General features: G+C 43.0%; 2 protein-coding genes and 1 long non-coding RNA gene across 5 annotated transcripts in view; 2 read left to right on the forward strand and 1 right to left on the reverse strand.

Annotated features, from left to right (window-relative positions):
* The window catches only part of LOC138976489 (transcription intermediary factor 1-beta-like), a 433321-nt gene that overhangs the window by 323237 nt on the left and 84067 nt on the right, over positions 1 to 26017 (forward strand). The window lies entirely within an intron of this gene.
* The window catches only part of LOC138976961 (RING-type E3 ubiquitin-protein ligase PPIL2-like), a 36150-nt gene that overhangs the window by 4086 nt on the left and 6047 nt on the right, over positions 1 to 26017 (reverse strand). The window contains exons 5-13 of the mRNA XM_070349854.1: positions 24816 to 24860; positions 23755 to 23803; positions 22696 to 22901; positions 21259 to 21332; positions 16081 to 16229; positions 10332 to 10449; positions 7589 to 7645; positions 6223 to 6292; positions 1276 to 1338 (exon numbers count right to left, since the gene is read on the reverse strand). Coding sequence (XP_070205955.1) covers positions 1276 to 1338; positions 6223 to 6292; positions 7589 to 7645; positions 10332 to 10449; positions 16081 to 16229; positions 21259 to 21332; positions 22696 to 22901; positions 23755 to 23803; positions 24816 to 24860 — 831 coding nt within the window. The remainder of the gene's footprint in view (positions 1 to 1275; positions 1339 to 6222; positions 6293 to 7588; positions 7646 to 10331; positions 10450 to 16080; positions 16230 to 21258; positions 21333 to 22695; positions 22902 to 23754; positions 23804 to 24815; positions 24861 to 26017) is intronic.
* LOC138976506 (uncharacterized) lies at positions 12603 to 15516 on the forward strand. 2 transcript variants are annotated; one of them, XR_011459037.1, is made up of 2 exons: positions 12603 to 13540; positions 15287 to 15516. It is a non-coding gene; the product is annotated as an uncharacterized lncRNA (long non-coding RNA). The 2 variants fall into 2 exon arrangements; XR_011459036.1 differs by lacking the exon at positions 12603 to 13540 and adding an exon at positions 14410 to 14522.

A 26017-nucleotide genomic window follows, 5' to 3' on the forward strand; every position in this document is an offset into this window, starting at 1 on the left:
ACTGCAGTAATTGGATGTGTACAGATGCATACAATTTGCAGACATGTTTGCTGTGGCAAAGTCAACCTGACATTTATAATAATCTCACTGTGACCGAATGGCTTAGAAACATGCATAATTTCCTAGTTATCAGACAGAATCAAATAGCTTGTTATTCTATGTCGCTTTCCGGTATGTGAGTCAATGCACAAGTCTACCCATATGTTTGAAAGTACACTTGGGTTACACAAAACAAACAAAAAAAACCTCCACACATTCCAGTGACCTACTTCCCCTGTGTTGATTATCGCGCTATGTCACACGCTTTCCTTCTTTGCCACTACTAAAGCAAACGTGTGCAAGATTGTATGTTACACGCTTTGGAGCATGTGCAAGAACGGATTCAAACTCGAAATCGTCCCTCCAAAAGCCCCAAAATGCACACACGACTTTTATTTCTCCTGCTGTTGTCGTGTCTTCTCTTTACAAATTCTTCAACGCTGAGAATACTGAAAACGGCATCCCAGACTACAGTACTGTTTCCATACGCGAGTTTAGCTTCCCTTGGAAAGTGGCTCGCTCAGGAGGCCTGTTAGTCTGAAACTAGAAGGACAGAGTTCTGAACATAGATGACAAAGACCCCGGAAAGAACAAACATTTCGCGGATGCAGACACAGAAAGACGTCATGAAGAATGGAATGCTTCAAAAGATACAGACTGTGACGATGACTGTGACGTCATTCACATATACCGAGACGTCATTCATAGTTGTTCGTTCACTTTCGTCAAAAAGTAGATCTCTCCACAATGGCTGCTCCTGTGTTTAGGTTTATCAAGCGTGAGTACGCAAAACGTGTTTGTTCTCTCCTCTGTTGAAGCTGTGAGACATAATCGCCATTACGAGCTAGTCGTGTGACAGAGAGTGTTCTTGCACACTCGACTGCTGCTGTTTCACTCCGGCTAAAGCCGTCGTGAAACATCTACAGTCTCGTGTGCAAGAAAACTCTCTGTCACACGACTAGCTCGTAATAGCGGGTAATCTATTCTTGTCAGCTTAAAAGATTAAGCGCTTGAGAGTCACTGACCTGTTATCAGATACCTGATTTAAGTCACAGCAATTACCCGATACCTGTCCCACCAGCATTCTCCCCAGATTAACGACCTCTGATGAGGCATGGCTTACCGCATCGACCTTGTATTGTTGTCATCTGTAGCAGTTTGCCAGACAAGTAAACTAGATGAACGTACCTGATGTGAGTGTTGTTTCTGTACGCTCGGAACACGACAATCACTTACCAGCTCATCCGCCTCTTCGTATGGGTTGACAAACACCACGCAGCTCTCTATCTTCATCTCTTCCTGCAAACAGGCAATATCCCTATTATACCCCCACCGGAAATTATTCTCAAACGGAACGAAACCGATTCTGGTTTGATATTCAAGGGAGAGAACCACTTCAAGTAGAGTGTACTTGAATGCGGTGCTACTCTCCCATGGACTGTCTCTATATACTCCCGATATACCCCCAACTCAGTACTTTCTGTACATAGCGCAAAGAAGGAGTTGGGGGTATATCGGGAGTATATATATACACACAGCATGACTGACAAACTACACATTTCCACTCAAAAGGGTTCTTTTTTGGGGAAAAGAGAGAGAAGTAAGGGGAGTTGATGTATGGGGGGTACATACTAAAAATTGGGGGACCTATTTAAATATCCCCACCTGTCTGTGTTACGTCTGTGTAAGTGTCTCTCTGTCTGTTTGTCTCTGTCTTTGTCTTATTGAAATATCCCCACCTGCCGGTTTATACGGAAAGAGCTGTATTACCGTGACGTCTCTGTGAGTCTCTCTCTCCCTCTCTCCGAGGCTCTATCTGTAATATCTGCCTCTGCCTTTATGTACGGAAAGAGCTGTATTTGGTGTGTGTGTGTGTGTGTGTGTGTGTGTGTGTGTGTGTGTGTGTGTGTGTGTGTGTGTGTGTGTGTGTGTGTGTGTGTGTGCACGGTGTGTGTGTGTGTGTCTCTCTCTCTCTCTCTCTTTCTTTCTCTCTCTCTCTCTCTCTCTCTCTCTCTCTCTCTCTCTCTCTCTCTCTCTCTCTCTCTCTCTCTCTCTCAGTGTCTCTTTCTCTATCTCTGCGTCTCTTCTATGTGCCTCTGTCTGTCCCACTCTCTGTCTTCCCATATGTACGGAAAGATCTGTATTATGTCTCTGTGTGTGTCTCTCTCTGTCTTCTATCTGCCTCTCTCTGTCTCTGTCTGCCTATATCTACGGAAAGAGCTGTATCATGTCTCTGTGAGTGTCTCTCTCTCTGTCTGTGTCTCTTCTATCTGCCTCTCTCTGTCTCTGTCTGCCTGTATCTACGGAAAGATCTGTATTATGTCTCTGTGTGTGTCTCTCTCTGTCTTCTATCTGCCTCTCTCAGTCTGTGTCTGCCTATATCTACGGAAAGAGCTGTATCATGTCTCTGTGTGTGTCTCTCTCTGTCTTCTATCTGCCTCTCTCTGTCTCTGTCTGCCTATATCTACGGAAAGAGCTGTATCATGTCTCTGTGAGTGTGTGTCTCTCTCTCTGTCTGTGCAGGGACCTATAGGTCTATGGTCTGTGTCTCTTCTATCTGACTCTCTCTGTCCCACTCTGTCTGCCTAGATCTACGAAAACAGCTGTATTATGTATCTCTCTCTCTCTCTCTCTCTCTCTCTCTCTCTCTCTCTCTCTCTCTCTCTCTCTTTCTCTCTCTCTCTCTCTCTCTCTCTCTCTCTCTCTCTCTCTCTCTCTCTCTCTCTCTCTCTCTCTCTCCCTCTCTCTATATCTACGGAAAGACTGGCTGTATTATTTCTCTTTGAGCGTCTCTCTCTTTGTATGTCTCTTTCTATGTGTCTGTGTCTCTTCTATTTGCCTCTCTCTGTCCCACTCTCTGTCTGCAGTGCGTATAATGTAGCTGTTTTCGTAGGTATAAGGCAGACAGAGACAGGCAGATAGAAGAGACACAGAGAGAGACACTCACATAGACATATTACAGCTCTTTCCGTAGATATAGGCAGACAGAGAGTGGTACAGCGATAGGCAGATAGAAGAGACACTCACAGAGACACTGATAATACAGTCAGTCTTCCTTAGATATAGGCAGAGAGTGACACAGAGAGAATCACATAGAAGAGACACAAATACAGAGAGAGACACTCACAGAGACACAATACAGCTCTTTCCGTAGGTATAGGCAGACAGAGAGTGACACAGAGAGACAGAGGGTGAGAGAGACTCACAGAGACACAATACAGCTCTTTCCGTTGATATGGGTAGACAGAGAGAGAGAGAAAGAGGCAGATAGAAGAGACACAAAGACACAGAGAGAGACACACACAGAGACATGATACAGCTCTTTCCGTAGATATAGGCAGACAGAGACAGAGAGAGAGGCAGATAGAAGACAGAGAGAGAGACACACAGAGACATAATACAGCTCTTTCCGTAGATATAGGCAGACAGAGAGTTGGACAGACAGAGGCACATAGAAGAGACGCAGAGATAGAGAAAGAGACACTGAGAGAGAGAGAGAGAGAGAGAGAGAGAGAGAGAGAGAGAGAGAGAGAGAGAGAGAGAGAGACACACACACACACACACACACACACACACACACACACACACACACACACACACACACACACACCAAATACAGCTCTTTCCGTACATAAAGGCAGAGGCAGATATTACAGATAGAGAGAGAGAGGGAGAGAGAGACTCACAGAGACGTCACGGTAATACAGCTCTTTCCGTATAAACCGGCAGGTGGGGATATTTCAATAAGACAAAGACAGAGACAAACAGACAGAGAGACACTTACACAGACGTAACACAGACAGGTGGGGATATTTAAATAGGTCCCCCAATTTTTAGTATGTACCCCCCATACATCAACTCCCCTTACTTCTCTCTCTTTTCCCCCAAAAAGAACCCTTTTGAGTGGAATGGCCTAGTTTGTCGGTCATGCTGTGTGTATATATATATATATAAACAAATAAGGAAAAATAACCACAGAATAGTAAAACATCATATATATATATACTCCCGATATACCCCCAACTCTCTCTTTACGCTATGTACCGAAAGTACTGAGTTGGGGGTATATCGGGAGTATATATAGACAGTCCAGGGGAGAGTAGCACTGCATTGAAGTTCAGTCTACTTGAAGTGGTTCTCTCCCCGGAATATTAAACCAGAATCGGTTTTGTTCCGTTTGAGAATAATTTCCGGTGGGGGTATATAGGGATATTGCCCATATTACTTATACAAGATTTGAGGAAAGTCTCAGGCAATTCAATGGACACAGAAAAGCAATATTGGTCTTTGGATGTTGTTGTGATACAATCTGATTGACAATTACTCTACTCTGTTGAAACCCTCAGTTTTATGATCACCTCCATTTTAGAACTTTGTTTGACAAGGAATTCCTCTTCATACAGTCACTAAATTGACATCTTTTTTACATTAAGTCAAGTTTTGTTTTAACATAGGATGAGGGTGGTGGCGTATGTGTGTGCATGTGCATGCGTGTGTGTGTGTGTGTGTGTGTGTGTGTGTGTGTGTGTGTGTGCGTGTGAGTGTGTGTGTGTGCGTGTGTGTGTGTGTGGGTGTGTGAGTGTGAGTGTGTGTGTGCGTGTGTGTGTGAGCGATTTTGAGAAAATTACTGGACCGATACTAATGACCGATTTATGACCGATTTATGACCGATTTTATGACCGATGTATGACCGATGTATGACCGATGTATGACCGATTTATGACCGATTTATGACCGATTTTTGACCGATTTATGACAGATTAATGACCGATTTATGACAGATTAATGACCGATTTATGACAGATTTATGACAGATTTATGACCGATTTATGACAGATTTATGACCGATTTATGACAGATTTATGACAGATTTATGACAGATTTATGACTGATTTATGACAGATTTATGACAGATTTATGACAGATTTATGACCGATTTATGACCGATTTATGACCGATTTATGACCGATTTATGACCGATTTATGACCGATTTATGACCGATTTATGACCGATTTATGACCGATTTATGACCGATTTATGACCGATTTATGACCGATTTATGACAGATTTATGACAGATTAATGACCGATTTATGACAGATTTATGACAGATTTATGACCGATTTATGACAGATTTATGACAGATTTATGACAGATTTATGACAGATTTATGACAGATTTATGACCGATTTATGACCGATTTATGACAGATTTATGACCGATTTATGACCGATTTATGACCGATTTATGACTGATTTATGACCGATTTATGACCTATTTATGACAGATTAATGACCGATTTATGACAGATTAATGACCGATTAATGACCGATTTTGGACCAATTTATGACCGATTTATGACTGATTTATGACCGATTAATGACTGATTTATGACAGATTTATGACTGATTTATGACCGATTTATGACCGATTTATGACCGATTTATGACCGATTTATGACCGATTTATGACAGATTTATGACCGATTTATGACAGATTTATGACCGATTTATGACAGATTTATGACCGATTTATGACCGATTTATGACCGATTTATGACCGATTTATGACCGATTTATGACAGATTTATGACAGATTTATGACCGATTTATGACCGATTTATGACAGATTTATGACAGATTTATGACCGATTTATGACAGATTTATGACAGATTTATGACAGATTTATGACAGATTTATGACAGATTTATGACAGATTTATGACAGATTAATGACCGATTAATGACCGATTTTGGACCAATTTATGACAGATTTATGACCGATTAATGACTGATTTATGACAGATTTATGACTGATTTATGACAGATTTATGACTGATTTATGACTGATTTATGACTGATTTATGACAGATTTATGACAGATATATGACTGATTTATGACAGATTTATGACCGATTTATGACAGATTTATGACAGATTTATGACAGATTTATGACAGATTTATGACCGATTAATGACAGATTAATGACCGATTTATGACAGATTTATGACCGATTTATGACCGATTTATGACAGATTTATGACCGATTTATGACCGATTTTTGACAGATTTATGACCGATTTATGACCGATTTTTCAGACTCCCTCATTTAAAGACCCTATTTTCTCTGGGGTTTTTTTCCGTCTTAAAATGGGGGTTCCAGTGCACCAACACACTGCGTACCTTGGGTTTGTCTTTCTTGTCCACTTCCACTTTCTCCATGGCGTCCAGCGTCTCCAGCCCTCCCACCAACCTGTGACAGGCAGGTATGACAGTTGGCAAAATAGCAAACCAGGGGGGACAAGCTGGGGATCCAAGGGGTGAATACGAGCATTCTAGTGCATTTTGACACAATTCGGAGCCCCTAAATGCAAAGAAATGCAACAGAATCTTTTAAATCTTTTCATCTGACTGTTTTCTCTCTCTTTCTTTTTGACTCACATGCGAAGCAAAAGTGAGTCTATGTACTCACCCGAGTCGTCCGTCCGTCCATCCGTCCGGACGTCCATCCGTCCGGACGTCCATCCGGACGTCCGTCCGGAAAACTTTAACGTTGGATATTTCTTGGACACTATTCAGTCTATCAGTACCAAATTTGGCAAGATGGTGTATGATGACAAGGCCCCAAAAAACATACATAGCATCTTGACCTTGCTTCAAGGTCAAGGTCGCAGGGGCCATAAATGTTGCCTAAAAAACAGCTATTTTTCACATTTTCCCCATTTTCTCTGAAGTTTTTGAGATTCAATACCTCACCTATATATGATATATAGGGCAAAGTAAGCCCCATCTTTTGATACCAGTTTGGTTTACCTTGCTTCAAGGTCAAGGTCACAGGAGCTCTTCAAAGTTGGATTGTATACATATTTTGAAGTGACCTTGACCCTGAACTATGGAAGATAACTGTTTCAAACTTAAAAATTATGTGGAGCACATGTTATGCTTTCATCATGAGACAATTTGGTCACATATGATCAAGGTCAAGGTCACTTTGACCCTTATGAAATGTGACCAAAATAAGGTAGTGAACCACTAAAAGTGACCATATCTCATGGTAGAAAGAGCCAGTAAGCACATTGTACTTCCTATGTCTTGAATTAACAGCTTTGTGTTGCATGACCTTGGATGACCTTGACCTTGGGTCAAGGTCACATGTATTTTGGTAGAAAAAATGTGTAAAGCAGTTCTTAGTGTATGATGTCATTGCTGGTCAAGGTCATGTAAAGGTCAAGGTCAAGCATGTGAGTCGTATGGGCTTTGCCCTTCTTGTTTAAAATACTGAAACTTATTAGGAAACTGTTTTCAAAATCTGTAACTCCAGATGGGAACTTCGATCTGTAAACTAAGGTCGGTCATGCTACAAGTCAAGAAATGTCCCAGTGTTTTGGGCCTGTGCCCCTAAATAATGCATTTTATTTCCCTTTTTGATTTTAAAACACAACTCTCTTGCAAAGTGAATTTTGCATTTGAAATGTTTTATGGAAATGGGGAACTGTATAATTCTGGACACACAGAAACGAGCATCACAAACACGCATAATAATACTCACCTTCCAAACACAGCATGTTTGCCATCCAGTTGTCTGGCTGAACGATAAGTAAAGAAACTGAAAATACACCAAAGACACGTCCATTACATTAAGCCAGGAACCACACACACCCACACCCACAACAGCATCTTCACAGACCCACACCCACAACAGCATCTTCACAGACCCACACCCACACCCACAACAGCATCATCACAGACCCACACCCACAACAGCATCATCACAGACCCACACCCACACCCACAACAGCATCATCACAGACCCACACCCACACCCACAACAGCATCATCACACACCCACACCCACAACAGCATCATCACAGACCCACACCCACACCCACAACAGCATCATCACAGACCCACACCCACACCCACAACAGCATCATCACAGACCCACACCCACACCCACAACAGCATCATCACAGACCCACACCCACACCCACAACAGCATCATCACAGACCCACACCCACAACAGCATCATCACAGACCCACACCCACACCCACAACAACATCATCACAGACCCAAACCCACACCCACAACAACATCATCACAGACCCACACCCACAACAGCATCATCACAGACCCACACCCACACCCACAACAACATCATCACAGACCCAAACCCACACCCACAACAACATCATCACAGACCCACACCCACACCCACAACAACATCATCACAGACCCAAACCCACACCCACAACAACATCATCACAGACCCAAACCCACACCCACAACAGCATCATCACAGACCCACACCCACACCAGCATCTTCACACACCCACACCCACAACAGCATCATCACAGACCCACACCCACATCTTCACAGACCCACACCCACACCCACACCCACATCTTCACAGACCCAAACCCACACCCACAACAACATCATCACAGACCCACACCCACACCAGCATCTTCACACACCCACACCCACAACAGCATCATCACAGACCCACACCCACACCCACATCATCACAGACCCACACCCACACCCACAACATCATCATCACAGACCCACACCCACAACAGCATCATCACAGACCCACACCCACACCCACAACAACATCATCACAGACCCAAACCCACACCCACAACAACATCATCACAGACCCACACCCACACCAGCATCTTCACACACCCACACCCACAACAGCATCATCACAGACCCACACCCACACCCACATCTTCACAGACCCACACCCACACCCACAACAGCATCATCACAGACCCACACCCACAACAGCATCATCACAGACCCACACCCACAACAGCATCATCACAGACCCACACCCACACCCACAACAGCATCATCACAGACCCACACCCACACCCACAACAACATCATCACAGACCCACACCCACATCTTCACAGACCCACACCCACACCCACAACAGCATCTTCACAGACCCACACCCACATCCACACCCACAACAGCATCTGGGGCGGGGATATAGCTCAGTTGGTAGCGCGCTGGATTTGTATTCAGTTGGCCGCTGTCAGCGCGAGTTCGATCCCAGGTTCGGCGGAAATTTATTTCCCAGAGTCAACTTTGTGTGCAGACTCTCTTTGGTGTCCGAACCACCCCCCGTGTATACTACATTGGGTGTGCACGTTAAAGATCCCACGATTGACAAAAAGGTCTTTCCTGGCGAAATTGCTTAGGCACAGTTAATAATTGTCTACCATACCCGTGTGACTTGGAATAAGGCCGTGAAAGGTAACTATGCGCCGACATGGCTGCAATTACTGGCCGTATAAAATTTCATCTCACACGGCATCACTGCAGAGCGCCTAGAACTGTACCCACGGAATATGCGCGATATAAGCCTCATTGATTGATTGATTGATTGATTGATTCACAGACCCACACACACACACACACCCACAACAGCATCTTCACAGACCCACACACACACACACACACAACAGCATCTTCACAGACCCACACACACACCCACAACAGCATCTTCACAGACCCACAAACACACACACACACACACACCCACAACAGCATCTTCACAGACCCACACACACACACACACCCACAACAGCATCTTCACAGACCCACACACCCACCCACACCCACAACAGCATCTTCACAGACCCACACACACACACACACACCCACAACAGCATCTTCACAGACCCACACCCACACCCACAACAGCATCTTCACAGACCCACACCCACACCCACACCCACACCCACAGCAGCATCTTCACAGACCCACTTCAAGCTATATCTGACCTTCCGTTGTTATACTAGTGAATAACTGGTTCAACTACCATGCCCTTGTTTGCACTTTAAAAAACAAACAAATCTGAGAAAATCGTGAAAAGAAGGGAGTCTTAAAATGGAGGTAAATTTACAGAGGTTACACATAGAAAACCTGAAAATAAAGCAAGGTCTTAAAATGACAAACTTTTATGGATTGTGGACGAATTGCTTTCCCTCCCTTTTGAACACTGACAACCCAGCTCCGATCTGTGCTTTCTGCTCAATATAATAATCGTTCGAAAGTACACACAAGGGAGCTCACAATGGGCATTACCAATGTGATAGCGCTTCAGTGCACAAATTGAGCGACCGTAAGGAAAAGCGTACCTCACATTTTCCAAGAGTATTTCTACTTTGACAACACATACAAACCCGGCAGAGTTATTTCAGGAATTCATCAATTTTCACACTGAAAATATTTAGTAGCTAGTTATGTGGATATGCCAATGGCAATATCTTACAACTGAGACTTGTTTGTGTTAGGTCCACTGTTGGCCATGCTGAGCACGCCGCGTCCTGCGTGGGTCAGGTTGGGTTTCAGCTCGTCCTTGAAGGCATCGCCCCACGCTGACTCCCCGCCTGTAAGACAACACACAGCAAAACACTGCATACAGTTGTTTACAGATACTGTATGAAGCAGGGCTCCCCATACAGCTGTTTACAGATACTGTATGAAGCAGGGCTCCCCATAGAGTTGTTTACAGATACTGTATGAAGCAGGGCTCCCCATACAGTTGTTTACAGATACTGTATGAAGCAGGGCTCCCCATACAGCTGTTTACAGATACTGTATGAAGCAGGGCTCCCCATACAGCTGTTTACAGATACTGTATGAAGCAGGGCTCCCCATAGAGCTGTTTACAGATACTGTATGAAGCAGGGCTCCCCATACAGCTGTTTACAGATACTGTATGAAGCAGGGCTCCCCATACAGCTGTTTACAGATACTGTATGAAGCAGGGCTCCCCATACAGCTGTTTACAGATACTGTATGAAGCAGGGCTCCCCATACAGCTGTTTACAGATACTGTATGAAGCAGGGCTCCCCATACAGTTGTTTACAGATACTGTATGAAGCAGGGCTCCCCATACAGCTGTTTACAGATACTGTATGAAGCAGGGCTCCCCATAGAGCGCGTCCCTGCGTCCTATACGCACTAGAAGCCGAAAACACATACTAGAAATGTGACCCTCCACCACGAAATGAGTCGCATGTCACCTCGCGCGGTTCTGCGATAGGCTTGATATAAGTCCGGAGAGTGTATGGTAACAGTGTGAGGGTCACCTTAGTCACAGGCGTATAACTCAAACAGTTTCCGCTCTTTTCTAAAACGGTTTTCACCACTGGATAGAGCATAACAAACTCTTTAGGAAAATGTAAAAATATGAAAATCATGCAAAGGTGACATGCGACTCATTCCGTGGTGGAGGGTCACAAATGTGCGGAGGGGTCCCGGGACGCACTAAAATTTTAAAGAGGGGGTCCTGGGACGCATTAAATTCCCTTTATCGTGCGTACCGTAGATACTATTTTCAGACTGCAATCGTCAGCTATAATGTACTTGAGGTACAGGTTTCAGATTTTGCAAGCACCGATGTCAATTTCACGCGAAAGAAATCGGAAAGGAGGTTGAAACCGATGCTAAAGTATATATAGAGGTTACAACACGAGTGGTTCTTTATATGGCTTGTATTTCAGTCAGGACCCAGCGGATGAATATCAAGGGACTCACGGAATGACGTGTAACCACTAGGTATTCAGTCAAATCCGTGTAAGAGGCTTTCAACTGACGGGGACAACCAAGCCACCATTATGCACCAACTTGACATAGATCAACAGACGTGCCTTTAGAATAAGGTATGTGCAGAGGTGCCTCATCTGAACAGGCAACTAAAGCTTGATGTTTCCGTCACACTTTGTCTTTTAGATCTTCATGGGATATACAGGTTACAACACTCGTGATTTTTTATATGGCTTGTATTTCAGTCAAGACCCAGCGGGAATATCAAAGGGACTCACTCGCCAGAGGCTCGCGAGTCCCTTGATATTTATCCACTGGGTCTTGACTGAAATACAAGCCATATAAAAAACCACTCGTGTTGTAACCTGTATAGGCCTATCCCATGATAGACAGCTGGCTGCTGGCTGCTAGAGGAGACCTGAAATGGGCTAGGGACCGGGTTGGGTCGTCTTGGGTCAGTGCTGAAATGGTTACTTTATGGGCTGTTATTACCAATTCAGTGCCCCATATGGCTTTTTGACCAATCAGGACGGATTCTAGGTGACCCTCTAAATGTTATAACGTTCAGGCAGGGACCCTTTTTGTTTATCACGCTAAAAATAAACAAGACAAAGTAAAAATGTATTTCAACAATATCAGCGTGATTTATTCTAAAGAATGACACTTCAAATGCTGTCAGATAATACTCTCTTTATCTAAAAAAAAATACTGAAAAGCGAGTTTTGTCGGTGGGTGCGTTACAGAACAGCAAGGTACCGCCCATCCTCTGAGTGTGAAATGCCAGCAGCTCACTTGAAATCTAAATGATCAAAGTTCGGAAAAATCAAGTGAAATTGCGTCACTCGCTTTATGTCAAATGTATCTTTACGTCATTTTCCATCCGTCTGGAGTCGGTTCTAAATCTGTCGCTCTCTGTTCAACAAGAAAAAGCGAAGAAACCGAAACGCATGTTCAACATGATTTATATATCTTGTGAGATTGTTGTGTGTTAAAGTGTGTCTAAACCCTGCAAGTACAGGTTTGAGTGTGTATAGAGGGGTTCCAGTTACGACATTTTTCTGCACTTTAACCGCTCTGCGCTCAGCCGTTCGCCAACTGGCATGCGTACTAAATTTGCTTATCCGGACTTTGCCGGGAAAACCCGAGAACTCCCGACGCGCCATCCAAGTGCCTGTGACGTAGACATGGGAAGTGAGCACAATGGACGACAGTCAGTCGTGGCGCACAAAACGTGGTGAACCACAATCGTGTGGTACCATAATTAATATATATGTTTGAACCTCGGGCACGAGAAAATGAAAGGAACGTGGAGGAAAATCATCTTTCTGACAACAGCAGCATGATTAATCGCCTTGGGAACACAGACTGGTGAGTAACGAAGTCACGTTTTATTTTGGGTACAAGCAACCGAGAAAAGGACATTCTGACAGGATGTGTCAAGCTTGGAGTCTAGATCTAGATCTGAACTGTGACATGAGTACCGTTTGTGTGGGTGTTCGTGCACTAGGCTATGCTAACTTGGTTTTTCAGTCTGTCTCCAGAGCTAGTGTCAATTTTGGACATGACCTGGTTATATGCAAGAAATTCACTAGGCCTCCAGAATGAACATTTTATAGAAGCAAACTCACGAAGATCGACATGCACGAGCTTTTGACGAAGGCGAATCTGGCAGTCCCTAGTGTTTACATTTTGAGTTGGCAAGTTACATTTTTAGAACTAATGTTATTATTTCTTTCTGATGAAATCTAAGAATACTTCCAACATGTGTGCATTCGCAACACTCGGCGGAAGGATAGAAACGAGTGAAGATTGTTTGTGATACTTTCAGGTCTGAATGTGCCAACTGTGTGGAGATGGAGAAAGTGGAGGAATGCAACTGCTGCACAGAGTCTACTAAGATTATGAAGAAGCTGAACTGTCCCAGGCAGGTATGTATTACTTTTTACTTGGCATTAGTTAAATTACTTTTTTTTCAATGAAAAGAGCAAAGGAAAAGTGTGACTATTTTGCAACATAGATGCAGAGGTTATTCATTACTATAAATAGTCTGTAAAGCCTTAACTTCATAATGTCTGTTAGAAGTTTAGTTCTTACACTGCTCCCATGGGGTCGCCTTCACGCGGCGGGAGTGTTTCCACTAAGCTTCCCCACCCCTTTACTTCTCTTCTTTTGTCTTATTTCTGCCTTACCATTCCTTTCACCTATATTTCCTTCCAAGAAAACTCTCCCTACTATTCGGATAATTCCCTGCAGTTTTCCGATTCCTTTCTTGTTGTCTTATTTCTACCTGACTGGATCCATCACCTTTATTTCACTTACCAAAAGTCTTCTTTTCCACATCCTTATTTCTCTGCCCCCCGCATGTCGTAAGAGGCGACTAGCGGATTCTGTTTCTCCTTTTACCCTTGTTAAGTGTTTCTTGTATAGAATATAGTCAATGTTTGTAAAGATTTTAGTCAAGCAGTACGTAAGAAATGTTAAGTCCTTTGTACTGGAAACTTGCATTCTCCCAGTAAGGTCATATATTGTACTACGTTGCAAGTCCCTGGAACAATTTTTTGATTCGTGCTTTTGTGAACAAGAAACAATTAGCAAGTGGCTCTATCCCATCTCCCCCCTTTCCCCTATCCCATCTCCCCCCTTTCCCCGTCGCGATATAACCTTGAATGGTTGAAAACGACGTTAAACACCAAATAAAGAAAGACAGAAGTTCTTACACTAATTTCATAGTTAACCATAAGTTATAACAATACTGTTATGTTTGCAGACCTCCCGAAAAAATTGGCATTACATCATGTGCATCACGCAGCTCCCATAATTTGAAAGCGTCTGCCTAAACACGGATATGCTGGAGACGGCATATTACCAGTACCGGAAGGAGCATGGGTTTTTACAGGCTACTCTTAAGGAGTAAGTGACACACCTATCTTTCTTTACCAAGCATGTGCTTGTCACATCATCGTGATGTGTTGGCAGATACTTCTAGGTCTGTTCCACATGACAAATGTACCCCGTACACCCATCCATTCACACACCTGAAGAAGAAGGTGACAGAAGATTTTTTTAATTTGCAGGTTTAAAGCAATCCTTGTTTTTCATGTCTTAAAAACTTTTTCTTCTCACAAAGTTGAAAGTTGGTCCATTAAAAAAACCCATTAAATTAAAAGATAAGACATACAAGAGCACACATAGTATTTCCTCTTCTTGTCGATCACGCGTCTATATTGTGATGTGTTTGACATGGTATGATGCATATAATATATTATATACAAACCAGTAAATATTATTTTGTTATCCTCGGATCTCTCCACACTGAAGTCCAGAAGTGAATAATAGATTCATAGTTTACACACTTTGTGTGAAACAAGATTAACATAATGCTGGAAAGAAACACATTTTGGAAAGTACATTTTAAACATAAATAACTAGGTAAAATGAAATATTTACATGGATCTTGTCATACTGTCACACACACACACACACACACACACACACACACACACACACACACACACACACACACACACAGCCAGCCAGCCAGCCATGAAACAAGCCATTCTATCAATTCACGAAAAATAAGTGTTCTTCCCCCCACTTTCCACACCTTTTGTGGGAACACCCTGCCGGACTATGCAACACACACTTATGTCACAGATTTTGTGATTATTTTTCAGGAAGTACCGCTACATAGGATTCTGACAGCTTGTGAGGTGGTGCCATGGTGTGCTAGGGAGGAAAATCAGGATACCTTTACCTTCATGTGGAGTACGGGCCATCAGATATGCATTTCCGTCTGATGTACTACAGAGGTTTTGAGTGGTCTGAGCTTGAATGAAAATGGTAACATGAAAATGTATTTATAATCTAATGCATCACTTATGAAATAAAAGAGTAAAATCTGTAATTCCTTGCAAGTGCATTTTGTTCAGTATTGTCGTTGGTGTCGATATCAGCGGGGAAAAGTGGGATCAGTTTGGTTATCTTGTACTGTATGGTGCTGCAGCTTCTTATCGGTATGGGGGGGGGGGGGGGGGGGGGGTGATATGCAGCGGCCCAAAAGTCAGGTTTGTCACAAAATTCCTCTGGGAAGGAAGCTTCAAAGGCACCTGGATCCTTTGTCAGCTTCAAACAGACGTTGAAGCAATCTTGACACGTGACCTGTAAATGTAACAGTGGATAGCTCAGGATGAGATAGTCGTGAAAAGGCATTATTAGCACGGAACCAAGTACAGCTTTTATGCTTGCAAAAATGCATTTTAGGAAGAATGCTGCAGTTCTAGCGAATACCCAACTGAACAAAATTAAATGTAATATTTCTCTCTCTGTCTTTTCCCTCTTCAGTTGTGTGTGTGAGTGTGTGTTTGGGTAAATTGCCAGAATTCTGGAGTATAAGAAAAGAAGAGGATTTTCATTTGTGTGTGTGTCTGCTAAAAACCAGCAGTCAGTAATTACCCTGCATGTAACTTACCATAAGCTCGTGGCCCTTTGCACTTCCTCACACTGTACTCTCCTTTCTTTCCTTTTGGGAATGTGATGGACAACGTCGGATTTCCTTCTTCATCTAGCGCATCACCCCTGTCCCAATTTTCATTGTAATGCAGAGTGGCAAGGAACAGCCTGAAAACAGGATACAAATTTAAATGCACTGAATTAATCTCTCACTCTCAGTCATAATTCCACGCTTTACTAAATATTAGACAGATACCTCATTCAAAATCACTCTGCACCCCCCCCCCTCCATGTGTATTTATTGTATAATTCTCATTAATAGATATTATCCCAAAAAAAACATAACTGAATGTGTAAATTGTAATATTGTTTGTTCATCTATTAGTTGCCTCCCTTCAAATTTATTTTTGAACAATTCCGAGAATACAATTTTAACCATAACTCAATGTCATACATAAAACAAGGAAGATAAATTGTGTAGAGATCTCAATTCCTTATTTTCAATTTTGTTTTTTAAAGGATATCGCTATGCAATGTCATTAACAATTGCATCAAAATTATCTCCCTTGATCTCTCTTGCACAAGACATTTGTTTCAACTACATGTACATGTATTTGTTTGTTAGATTTGGGAGATTTTACAGGAATGAATCTAACAATCAATGACCTAGATATTTCTACATTGTAAAAAAAAATCTGCTGGAGGTATGATGTGTGTTTATGTGTGTTTTGAGTGTGATTGTGTGTGTGTATATGTGAATGTGACTGTTTGCGTGTGAATGTGTGTGTGTGTGTGTCCGTCCGTCTATGTGTCAATCTGGATCAAAGTGTATGTGCATGTCTAAGCGTATGTGTGGTGTATGTGTCTGTCCGTCTGTCTCTGTGGTTCTGGATCAAAGAAAGTGTATATGCATGTCTATGGGTGTGGTTGTCTGTGTCTGTTTGTGTGTTTGTGTGTGTCTTTCTGTGTGTATCTCTTCGTTATTATTTTATTGGCAAGACAGAGAGAGAAATCAAAATTTATGAGAGTCTCAGTCTCCCTCCTACACATATTCACACGGACACACATACCTTACATAAACGATGGAGATGCAACCCACTACGTCTGCCGTTAAATTTAATCATGCACCGCCAACAGAAACATAACGATCACTTGCCTTCATCACTTTTCTTTTCCGTCGACTTTGAGTCTTTCTCCGGTTCGACACTTCTTCGTCAGCCGTCTCAACTGTCTTTTATGCAGCATTCAAATTCTTCTTCACATTGATAAACGTTAGTGGGATCCCTGACGGGACAGAATCCTCCGACTCGGACGATAACCGAGTTCGGATTCGAACAAGGGAGCTGTGAACTGTTCTGCAAATGCATCATCTGCAAAATGGTGTCCACTCGTTGGTTGTGAATAAACCGTTTCCACAAAGTCAATCCAAGCTTTCCTTCTGTGAAAGACTTGAGGGAACCCGTGAGTAAGCTTACTTATTCCCGGCATGTTTGCATGGATAGTATTGCAACCGTAAACGACGCAGAAACGATCTACTCATGCTGACTCGTGTTTGCAGAAAGTTAGATCTAGATCCATGGAGAGGGCGCTGCTTCCGCTCCCACTCCCATTCCCATCTCTACGTCATCTGCCGACGTTTCTATTTTTAGCATCATCGTCTTGTTTCAGCTGAAGGCTGGCAGGTGCGAGCTTTTACGGACTTTTCCCACTCGCTGCGTCTGCTCCTCGCATCTTCGGGCCTTTGAAGGGGTGGGAATGGAATGCATCTGGGTGTATGTTTGCGTTGGTAATAAGGGTTTTGGGTTGAAAAATGGGGTTTAGATACATGTTATAACGTTCAGGCAGGGACCCTTTTTGTTTATCACGCTAAAAATAAACAAGACAAAGTAAAAATGTATTTCAACAATATCAGCGTGATTTATTCTAAAGAATGACACTTCAAATGCTGTCAGATAATACTCTCTTTATCTAAAAAAAATACTGAAAAGCGAGTTTTGTCGGTGGGTGCGTTACAGAACAGCAAGGTACCGCCCATCCTCTGAGTGTGAAATGCCAGCAGCTCACTTGAAATCTAAATGATCAAAGTTCGGAAAAATCAAGTGAAATTGCGTCACTCGCTTTATGTCAAATGTATCTTTACGTCATTTTCCATCCGTCTGGAGTCGGTTCTAAATCTGTCGCTCTCTGTTCAACAAGAAAAAGCGAAGAAACCGAAACGCATGTTCAACATGATTTATATATCTTGTGAGATTGTTGTGTGTTAAAAGTATTTGACCTGTGAATATTCATCACGTCAGGTGTGTTACTCTGATTGGCTGACTCAGGTCACGAGAAATCTTTGACTGACAGGCATAATCAGGTAGAAGCGCTTGCGGGTGTTCTGTCTAATTCGCGGGGTCGCTTCGAAATTTCTTTTGGTCGAATTAAACGGTAATAAAACCGTTATTTCTAATACGCTGACTGTTAGCAAATGATAACAGACATGTCTCACAAACGATATCAACATTCGCCTAAAAGGCTCATGCTTGATATCTTTTTTCTCGACATGTCTTGTTATCATTTGCTAACAGTCAGCATATTATAAATAACTCATATTGGCCGAACGGACACCCGGGCATCATATTTTTGCATGCATGATGTATTCGTGTTTCCAAGGCCTGAGGCTTTCGCTGTGACCCTAGGATCTTTATCGTGCACATGCGTCCACACGACTCACATGCTTGACCTTGACCTTTACATGACCTTGACCCTGTCAATTAACTAAACCTAGCAATGACATCATACACTAAGAACTGCTTTACACATTTTTCCTACCAAAATACATGTGACCTTGACCCAAGGTCAAGGTCATCCAAGGTCATGCAACACAAAGCTGTTAATTCAAGACATAGGAAGTACAATGGTGCTTATTGGCTCTTTCTACCATGAGATATGGTCACTTTTAGTGGTTCACTACCTTATTTTGGTCACATTTCATAAGGGTCAAAGTGACCTTGACCTTGATCATATGTGACCAAATGTGTCTCATGATGAAAGCATAACATGTGCCCCACATAATTTTTAAGTTTGAAACAGTTATCTTCCATAGTTCAGGGTCAAGGTCACTTCAAAATATGTATACAATCCAACTTTGAAGAGCTCCTGTGACCTTGACCTTGAAGCAAGGTAAACCAAACTGGTATCAAAAGATGGGGCTTACTTTGCCCTATATATCTATATATATATACGACTTGTGTCTGTGTGTGTGTGTATCTGTGTGTTTGTGTATTTGTGTGTTTGTGTATTTGTGTATTCGCCATGCACGGCCAAAGTTCTCGATGGATCTGCTTCAAATTTGGTGGGCATATTCAGGTAGACCCGGGACACGACACAACCTGGTCGATATTTCAACACGTGCTCTCAGCGCGCAGCGCGGAACCGATTTTGGTTCCACCTCAGCTATTTTGGTTCCACCTCAGCTACCCGGGCCCCCATACCGACACACCATAGCCGCTACACCACATCACAACGCCAAAGTTCTCGGTGGATCTTTTTCAAATTTGGACACCGTATTTAGCTACACCCCGGACACAATATCATCGATGAGATATTTCAACACGTGCTCTCAGCGCGCAGCGCTAAACTGATTTTGCTTTTTGTGTTCATTTTACCATTATAAGTAACTCTTCCTTATCTTCTCCAGTGTTTGGCGTTTATCTCCCTTCCTTCGTGTGGCTTTCCCGTTCAGTTGTAAGTTACTACTATTTTTAGAATGTCACTGCGCTGTCCACTGCGCTGAGCGTCTTCGGATATTCCCGGCGTTCTGTTACTGTTACTATTTTTAGAAGGTCAACGCAGTGTACAGAACGTAAATTGGACCCGTAAATTATCCTCACTGTAAAAGTGCAAAGGTCGAATCAATGTATAGCCACGCGAAAAATACACTGTCATCTATCTCTCTATAGATACGGCTTCTCTGTGGTTTTTGTGTGTGTGTGTGTGTGTGTGTGTGTGTGTCTCTATATGAGCAACACCTGTGCATTGTTCAGTTCTGTTTGTGATGTGGTCTGGCGGCTTTTGTGTAATTTTATGCACTGGCCTTCCTTTGAGAAGCCAAAACTTGCTCAGTCCTGTTTGAGTGGAGTTCGCCTCCAAAGGTGATTAACACGGTTACATTCGTCGACAAGGATGGGACTCGATATGGTCAGGAATGGCATTATGGCCACTGAATCATTTTCGTGCTGTTCCCATTCCACGAATCTGGGAGGGACCTAAACTTGGCGGGTCCATTGTTCGGACCCGGCGAAGCCGGCGTACGGCTCTAAGTACTTCTTCCCGACGAAGCCGGCTACCCGGCGAAGCGGGTATTCATTCTAGTCATATATAGGTGAGGTATTCAATCTCAAGAACTTCAGAGAAAATGGGAAAAATGTATGTTTTGGGGGGCCTTGTCATCATACACCATCTTGCCAAATTTGGTACTGATAGACTGAATAGTGTCCAAGAAATATCCAACGTTAAAGTTTTCCGGACGGACGGACGTCCGGACGGACGGACGGAGGGACGACTCGGGTGAGTACATAGACTCACTTTTGCTTCGCATGTGCGTCAAAAAGCTTTTCAACATGTATATTGTGACTGTGAGTACTTGTAAAGATTTTTGTTTGCAGATTTTTGCTCCTCTTCAAAGAAAGCTAAAAGATATGACGAGGGGTAAGAGTACAAAGAATAATCATACACATGGTTTGAAAGCGACTTCTGTATAAACTGCTTTCGCTGAGAAAAGAATACACTTCTTTAATCTTTTTGATCAAATCGCAGCACTCTTTTTCTACATTCTAACCAGCACTCTGCATGAAAGCAAAAGAGTACCATCAAAAAGCGTTCTGGAAAAAAATCAAATAGAGAATGCTTTTCCTTGGTTCCATATAAACACAGAGGCAAGCCTACAATGCCACGTGTAGCTTGCCTCAGCTTTTCTATGGAAATGCAAGGAAAAACAAGGGAAAGCAGCTCTTCCACAACTCATAAAAACACGACATTCCCAGGGATTATGTTAGGCGTCAGACATCTACTGATTAAAAGGCCCAAATGTCTGATTCACATAGCCGAATGGCGGTCAGATGTTCTATTGTTTTATACTGAGCGCGTTCATTGTCGGATAAGATCTCTGTTCCTTCGGGCAGCCCAATATTTGTTCATTTTCCTTTTAAGATACAAATCTTCAAAAGGCGACCGAGCGCTCTCATGTTTATGTGCACTGAAGTTGTGCAGTGCGGATCTTCGGGAATTCTGAACAATTTGCAGCATGAGCTGTTTGGGTACCCATGGAGAGCCTCCGGCGTACAGCAGCCTTCATCAGGGCCTCCGGAGTTGCTGTCTGAGCGAACGACGAAAAAAAAGAAGAAGAAGCTGTTTGGGTACACCCGTTTGCCTGTCAAATGTCCTATCGATGCTCAGCCCTGAAAGTCCAACAAATGGTGTTCTCGCCTTTGGCAAGTGATTCTGAAAATGTACTAGCCGGAGAGCAAACTTTACCAGCCAAACAAACAATTTGTTTCAGCAACTTTACTCACAGTTTGCGAGTAGACGAACATTTCTACTCGCCAGTTACATGTTTCTGTTTGCCATGGCGAATAAAATACTCGCCACTTTCAGGCCTGATGCTGAAGAGCTCAGGACATTAATCAGAGAAATATCTATCCAGACACGGCCACTTGACTTGTTAGTTTTGTCGGGGCGGGGATATAGCTCAGTTGGTAGCGCGCTGGATTTGTATTCAGTTGGCCGCTGTCAGCGTGAGTTCGATCCCAGGTTCGGCGGAAATTTATTTCACAGAGTCAACTTTGTGTGCAGACTCTCTTCGGTGTCCGAACCTCCCCCCGTGTACACTACATTGGGTGTGCACGTTAAAGATCCCACGATTGACAAAAGGGTCTTTCCTGGCAAAATTGCTTAGGCACAGTTAATAATTGTCTACCTATACCCGTGTGACTTGGAATAATAGGCCGTGAAAGGTAAATATGCGCCGAAATGGCTGCAATCTACTGGCCGTATACAATTTCATCTCACACGGCATCACTGCAGAGCGCCTAGAACTGTACCCACGGAATATGCGCGATATAAGACTCATTGATTGATTGATTGATTGATTGATTGATATTTCTGTATAACTTTAGCTTTTTTGATGGCATTTCGTCCCCAGAGAGATCGGCCTTACGCTTCTGACCCATGTCTATCGCTTCTGACCCATGTCTATCGCTTCTGACCCATGTCTATCGCTTCTGACCCATGTCTATCGCTTCTGACCCATGTCTATCGCTTCTGACCCATGTCTATCGCTTCTGACCCATGTCTATCGGACCGAATGGATGGTGAATGCCACAAAACCGCGCGTTGACCGACAAATACCTTGCTGTGCACATGCGCAGACAAGGCTGTTCTGGTTGGCCTTGAGCTAAAAATGTTTTCGGGAAATCACAGTCCTGGTGACTACCAGAATTTCGACTTCGAGTTTTTGCGCATGGAAAAGGTTCTTGCGACCGGAATTTCCGTAATTTTCGGTAAATTTCCGTAATACCGGAATTTAGACCCCAAATTCCTAACAATTCCGGACAACCCGGGAGGGTAAACAGGTCTGTCTATCTGAACTCACGATAAAATTTCTGATGGAGCGGTGGAAGACGGTGCCGTGGTAGTATCCCTTGGCACATAGCTTGATGAAGTTCTCACAGGTCTTGGGCACCATGTCGCAGTGCAGCTCGATGTTGAGCGGCCCCTTGTTGGTCATCATGCGCACGTACCCCTTCTTCTTCATCTTCAGCACGCGCTCGTACCGCAGAACGTCTTCATCAATCAGGGCTACCACAGGGCAAAAAAATAATTTGTTTTAAACACGATAAAGGCATGTTTAATTATAGAGAGAAAGAAAACAGAGCAAGGATGAATAAAACCAAGAAAAGCAAATGCTTTATACGACTCCCTTTCGTCACATCCAACTACACTCACAAAATCTCCACCTTGAACACACCAGGTCTAATATGTCCACTTTCTTGCACCAAACACTTCTTCACATATAGAGAATACTACATGGCTTGCTGTGTTGTACCAGATTTACACGAGTTGTTTTTTTAAATATTGAACTGCGAGCGAAAGCGAGCTGTTCACTATTTGAAAAAGCAACGAGTGTAAATCTGGTACGGAACAGCAAGCCATGTAGTATTCTGTTTATCCTACATACTGTACTTACGTGTATTTTACTGAAAATGTCCTGCATTCGAGGAAGCTAAATTGAAGACGCTTGTTTTAGAACCTCGATCTCTTCTAAAGCCTCGTGCAATCTCTTACGTCAAAGCAAAGAAACGTCACTCTGAAAGTGTGGCGTGACGTGTTAGTTCTTAAGATTCATCGAGGGTAATTAGCGAGCGCAATTTGTGTTTCTATAATGACGTTTGTCTCGGTGACTTTGGCATCATAAGCAGTGGAAAAACAGGTCCCTGCCAGACTTGCTTGACATGACCTCATTTACATGATATACACACGTGTGATTTGAACGATTATTATCTCACGGGTGTCTCTCTCACGTATGTAGGATAAAAAATACTATAAAGAGGAAACAAAAATAAATCAAGAAAGAAAGCAAGAAGGGAAGAAAAAACAAAAATCAAATGAAAAACACAAAGGGAGACAACTGACCAACCTGGTGGTGTGTTTCAGGGGAGATAGCTGTGGATGTGAAGGAGGCGGCCACAGGAGTAGGTAGCCTGCACAACACAATCATACATAGTCAATGTCCACCAGAGAACAATTCACACTGTATAGGCCAGCCTTGTGAGGATGTTAAGGACCCCTAGTTCAGTTCATATAGGCCAGCCTTGTGAGGATGTTAAGGACCCCTAGTTCAGTTCATATAGGCCAGCCTTGTGAGGATGTTAAGGACCCCTAGTTCAGTTCATATAGGCCAGCCTTGTGAGGATGTTAAGGACCCCTAGTTCAGTTCATATAGGCCAGCCTTGTGAGGATGTTAAGGACCCCTAGTTCAGTTCATATAGGCCAGCCTTGTGAGGATGTTAAGGACCCCTAGTTCAGTTCATTAAGGCCAGCCTTGTGAGGATGTTAAGGACCCCTAGTTCAGTTCATATAGGCCAGCCTTGTGAGGATGTTAAGGACCCCTAGTTTAGTTCATATAGGCCAGCCTTGTGAGGATGTTAAGGACCCCTAGTTCAGTTCATATAGGCCAGCCTTGTGAGGATGTTAAGGACCCCTAGTTCAGTTCATATAGGCCAGCCTTGTGAGGATGTTAAGGACCCCTAGTTCAGTTCATATAGGCCAGCCTTGTGAGGATGTTAAGGACCCCTAGTTCAGTTCATATAGGCCAGCCTTGTGAGGATGTTAAGGACCCCTAGTTCAGTTCATATAGGCCAGCCTTGTGAGGATGTTAAGGACCCCTAGTTCAGTTCATATAGGCCAGCCTTGTGAGGATGTTAAGGACCCCTAGTTCAGTTCATATAGGCCAGTCTCCTGGGTTTGCACTTGAACATTTTGTACAGAGATGAAAGATTACTACTGTCTTAATTTGAAGTTAGGATTATCAAACCACATTATCTGTTTAAAAACAAAACAAAAAACAACAAGAAAAAATAAAGCTGATAAAAAAATGTGTGTACAATGTCAACTCCATCTTTACAACTCAGTGCCAATTGCAAAAATCAAAACATTCGACGCTCTCATTTTTTTACTAATTCAGAAAACGGAAGACAAAGCACATAAACTTACTGCATTGAACTTGTCTGCCTTCTGCGGAAATATTTCCTTGGAACCCTGAAAACATAAACACGAGGTCTTAATGTAGACATGATAGAAAAGTATCCAAAGACTCTTGAACAAACCATCAAACTTGACATAAAACACCAGTTTTATCTTCACACATATCGCACACAGTGCTTGGACACTGATATTGATAAAAGCCTTACAGACTCTTGCTTAAAGACCACCCCAAAAAGAAAGTTTAAAAAAGGTAAGAAATAATTTCAAACAAGAGGCGAAGCCTTCAAGGCTCACGTAAGAAATCGAAAAACAGTAACACAAACTCAATCACTCCGTCACACATACACACACACACACACACACACACACACACACACACACACACACACACACACACACACACACACACACACACACACACACACACACACACACACACACACACACACACACACACACACACACACACAGTAAGCAAATAGGTGAAACTATGCAAGAAAGCGAGACCCTGGATCTGCCAAGAAGTCTCGGCCCGCTCACAATAACAATGACCGAGACTTTCAGTAATTCCTTTGCGTGACGTCTAACCCTCTTACGTCATAATGTGACGTCTTCAAATAGTTTCTATCACACACGTCGAACACTTTTGACCGAGACTGACGTAATCCATAGACTCGGAAATGTTAAAGTTTCTACCACAGACATACACACATATTGTATACATACATACATACATACGCACGCACAGACAGACAAAGTTTATCATCGCATAGGCTACACTTACGTGAGCCAATAAAAGAAAGTTGGATTAAGGTCAGGCCTCCCCAGAGTGCGTCCCTGCGTCCTACACGTACTAGAAATTTATAGAAGGGGTCACGGGACGCACTAAACTTTAAAAGAGCGGGTCCAGGGACGCACTAACTTCCCCATATCATGCGTACCGAAGATACTATTTTCAGACTGCAATGGTCAGCTATTGTGTACCTGAGGTACGGTTTTCGAACTTTATTCCCCCCTCTGCTTCTTTACCTCTGTAAACTTGTAGGGGTAGTTATTTTTCGATAATGACCCAGCAACCAAACAAATAACGACCCAGCAACAGCCTGAATCCTCGATAGTGCAATGGGTTGAGAAGTTGTTCTGTTTCGGTACTACTTTTTGCGACTGAAAAGTTCCGAACGCTCTAACGTACGAAGTATACATCTCTGGAG

Source organism: Littorina saxatilis, linkage group LG9, assembly GCF_037325665.1.
Source record: "Littorina saxatilis isolate snail1 linkage group LG9, US_GU_Lsax_2.0, whole genome shotgun sequence".
NCBI lineage: Eukaryota > Metazoa > Mollusca > Gastropoda > Littorinimorpha > Littorinidae > Littorina > Littorina saxatilis.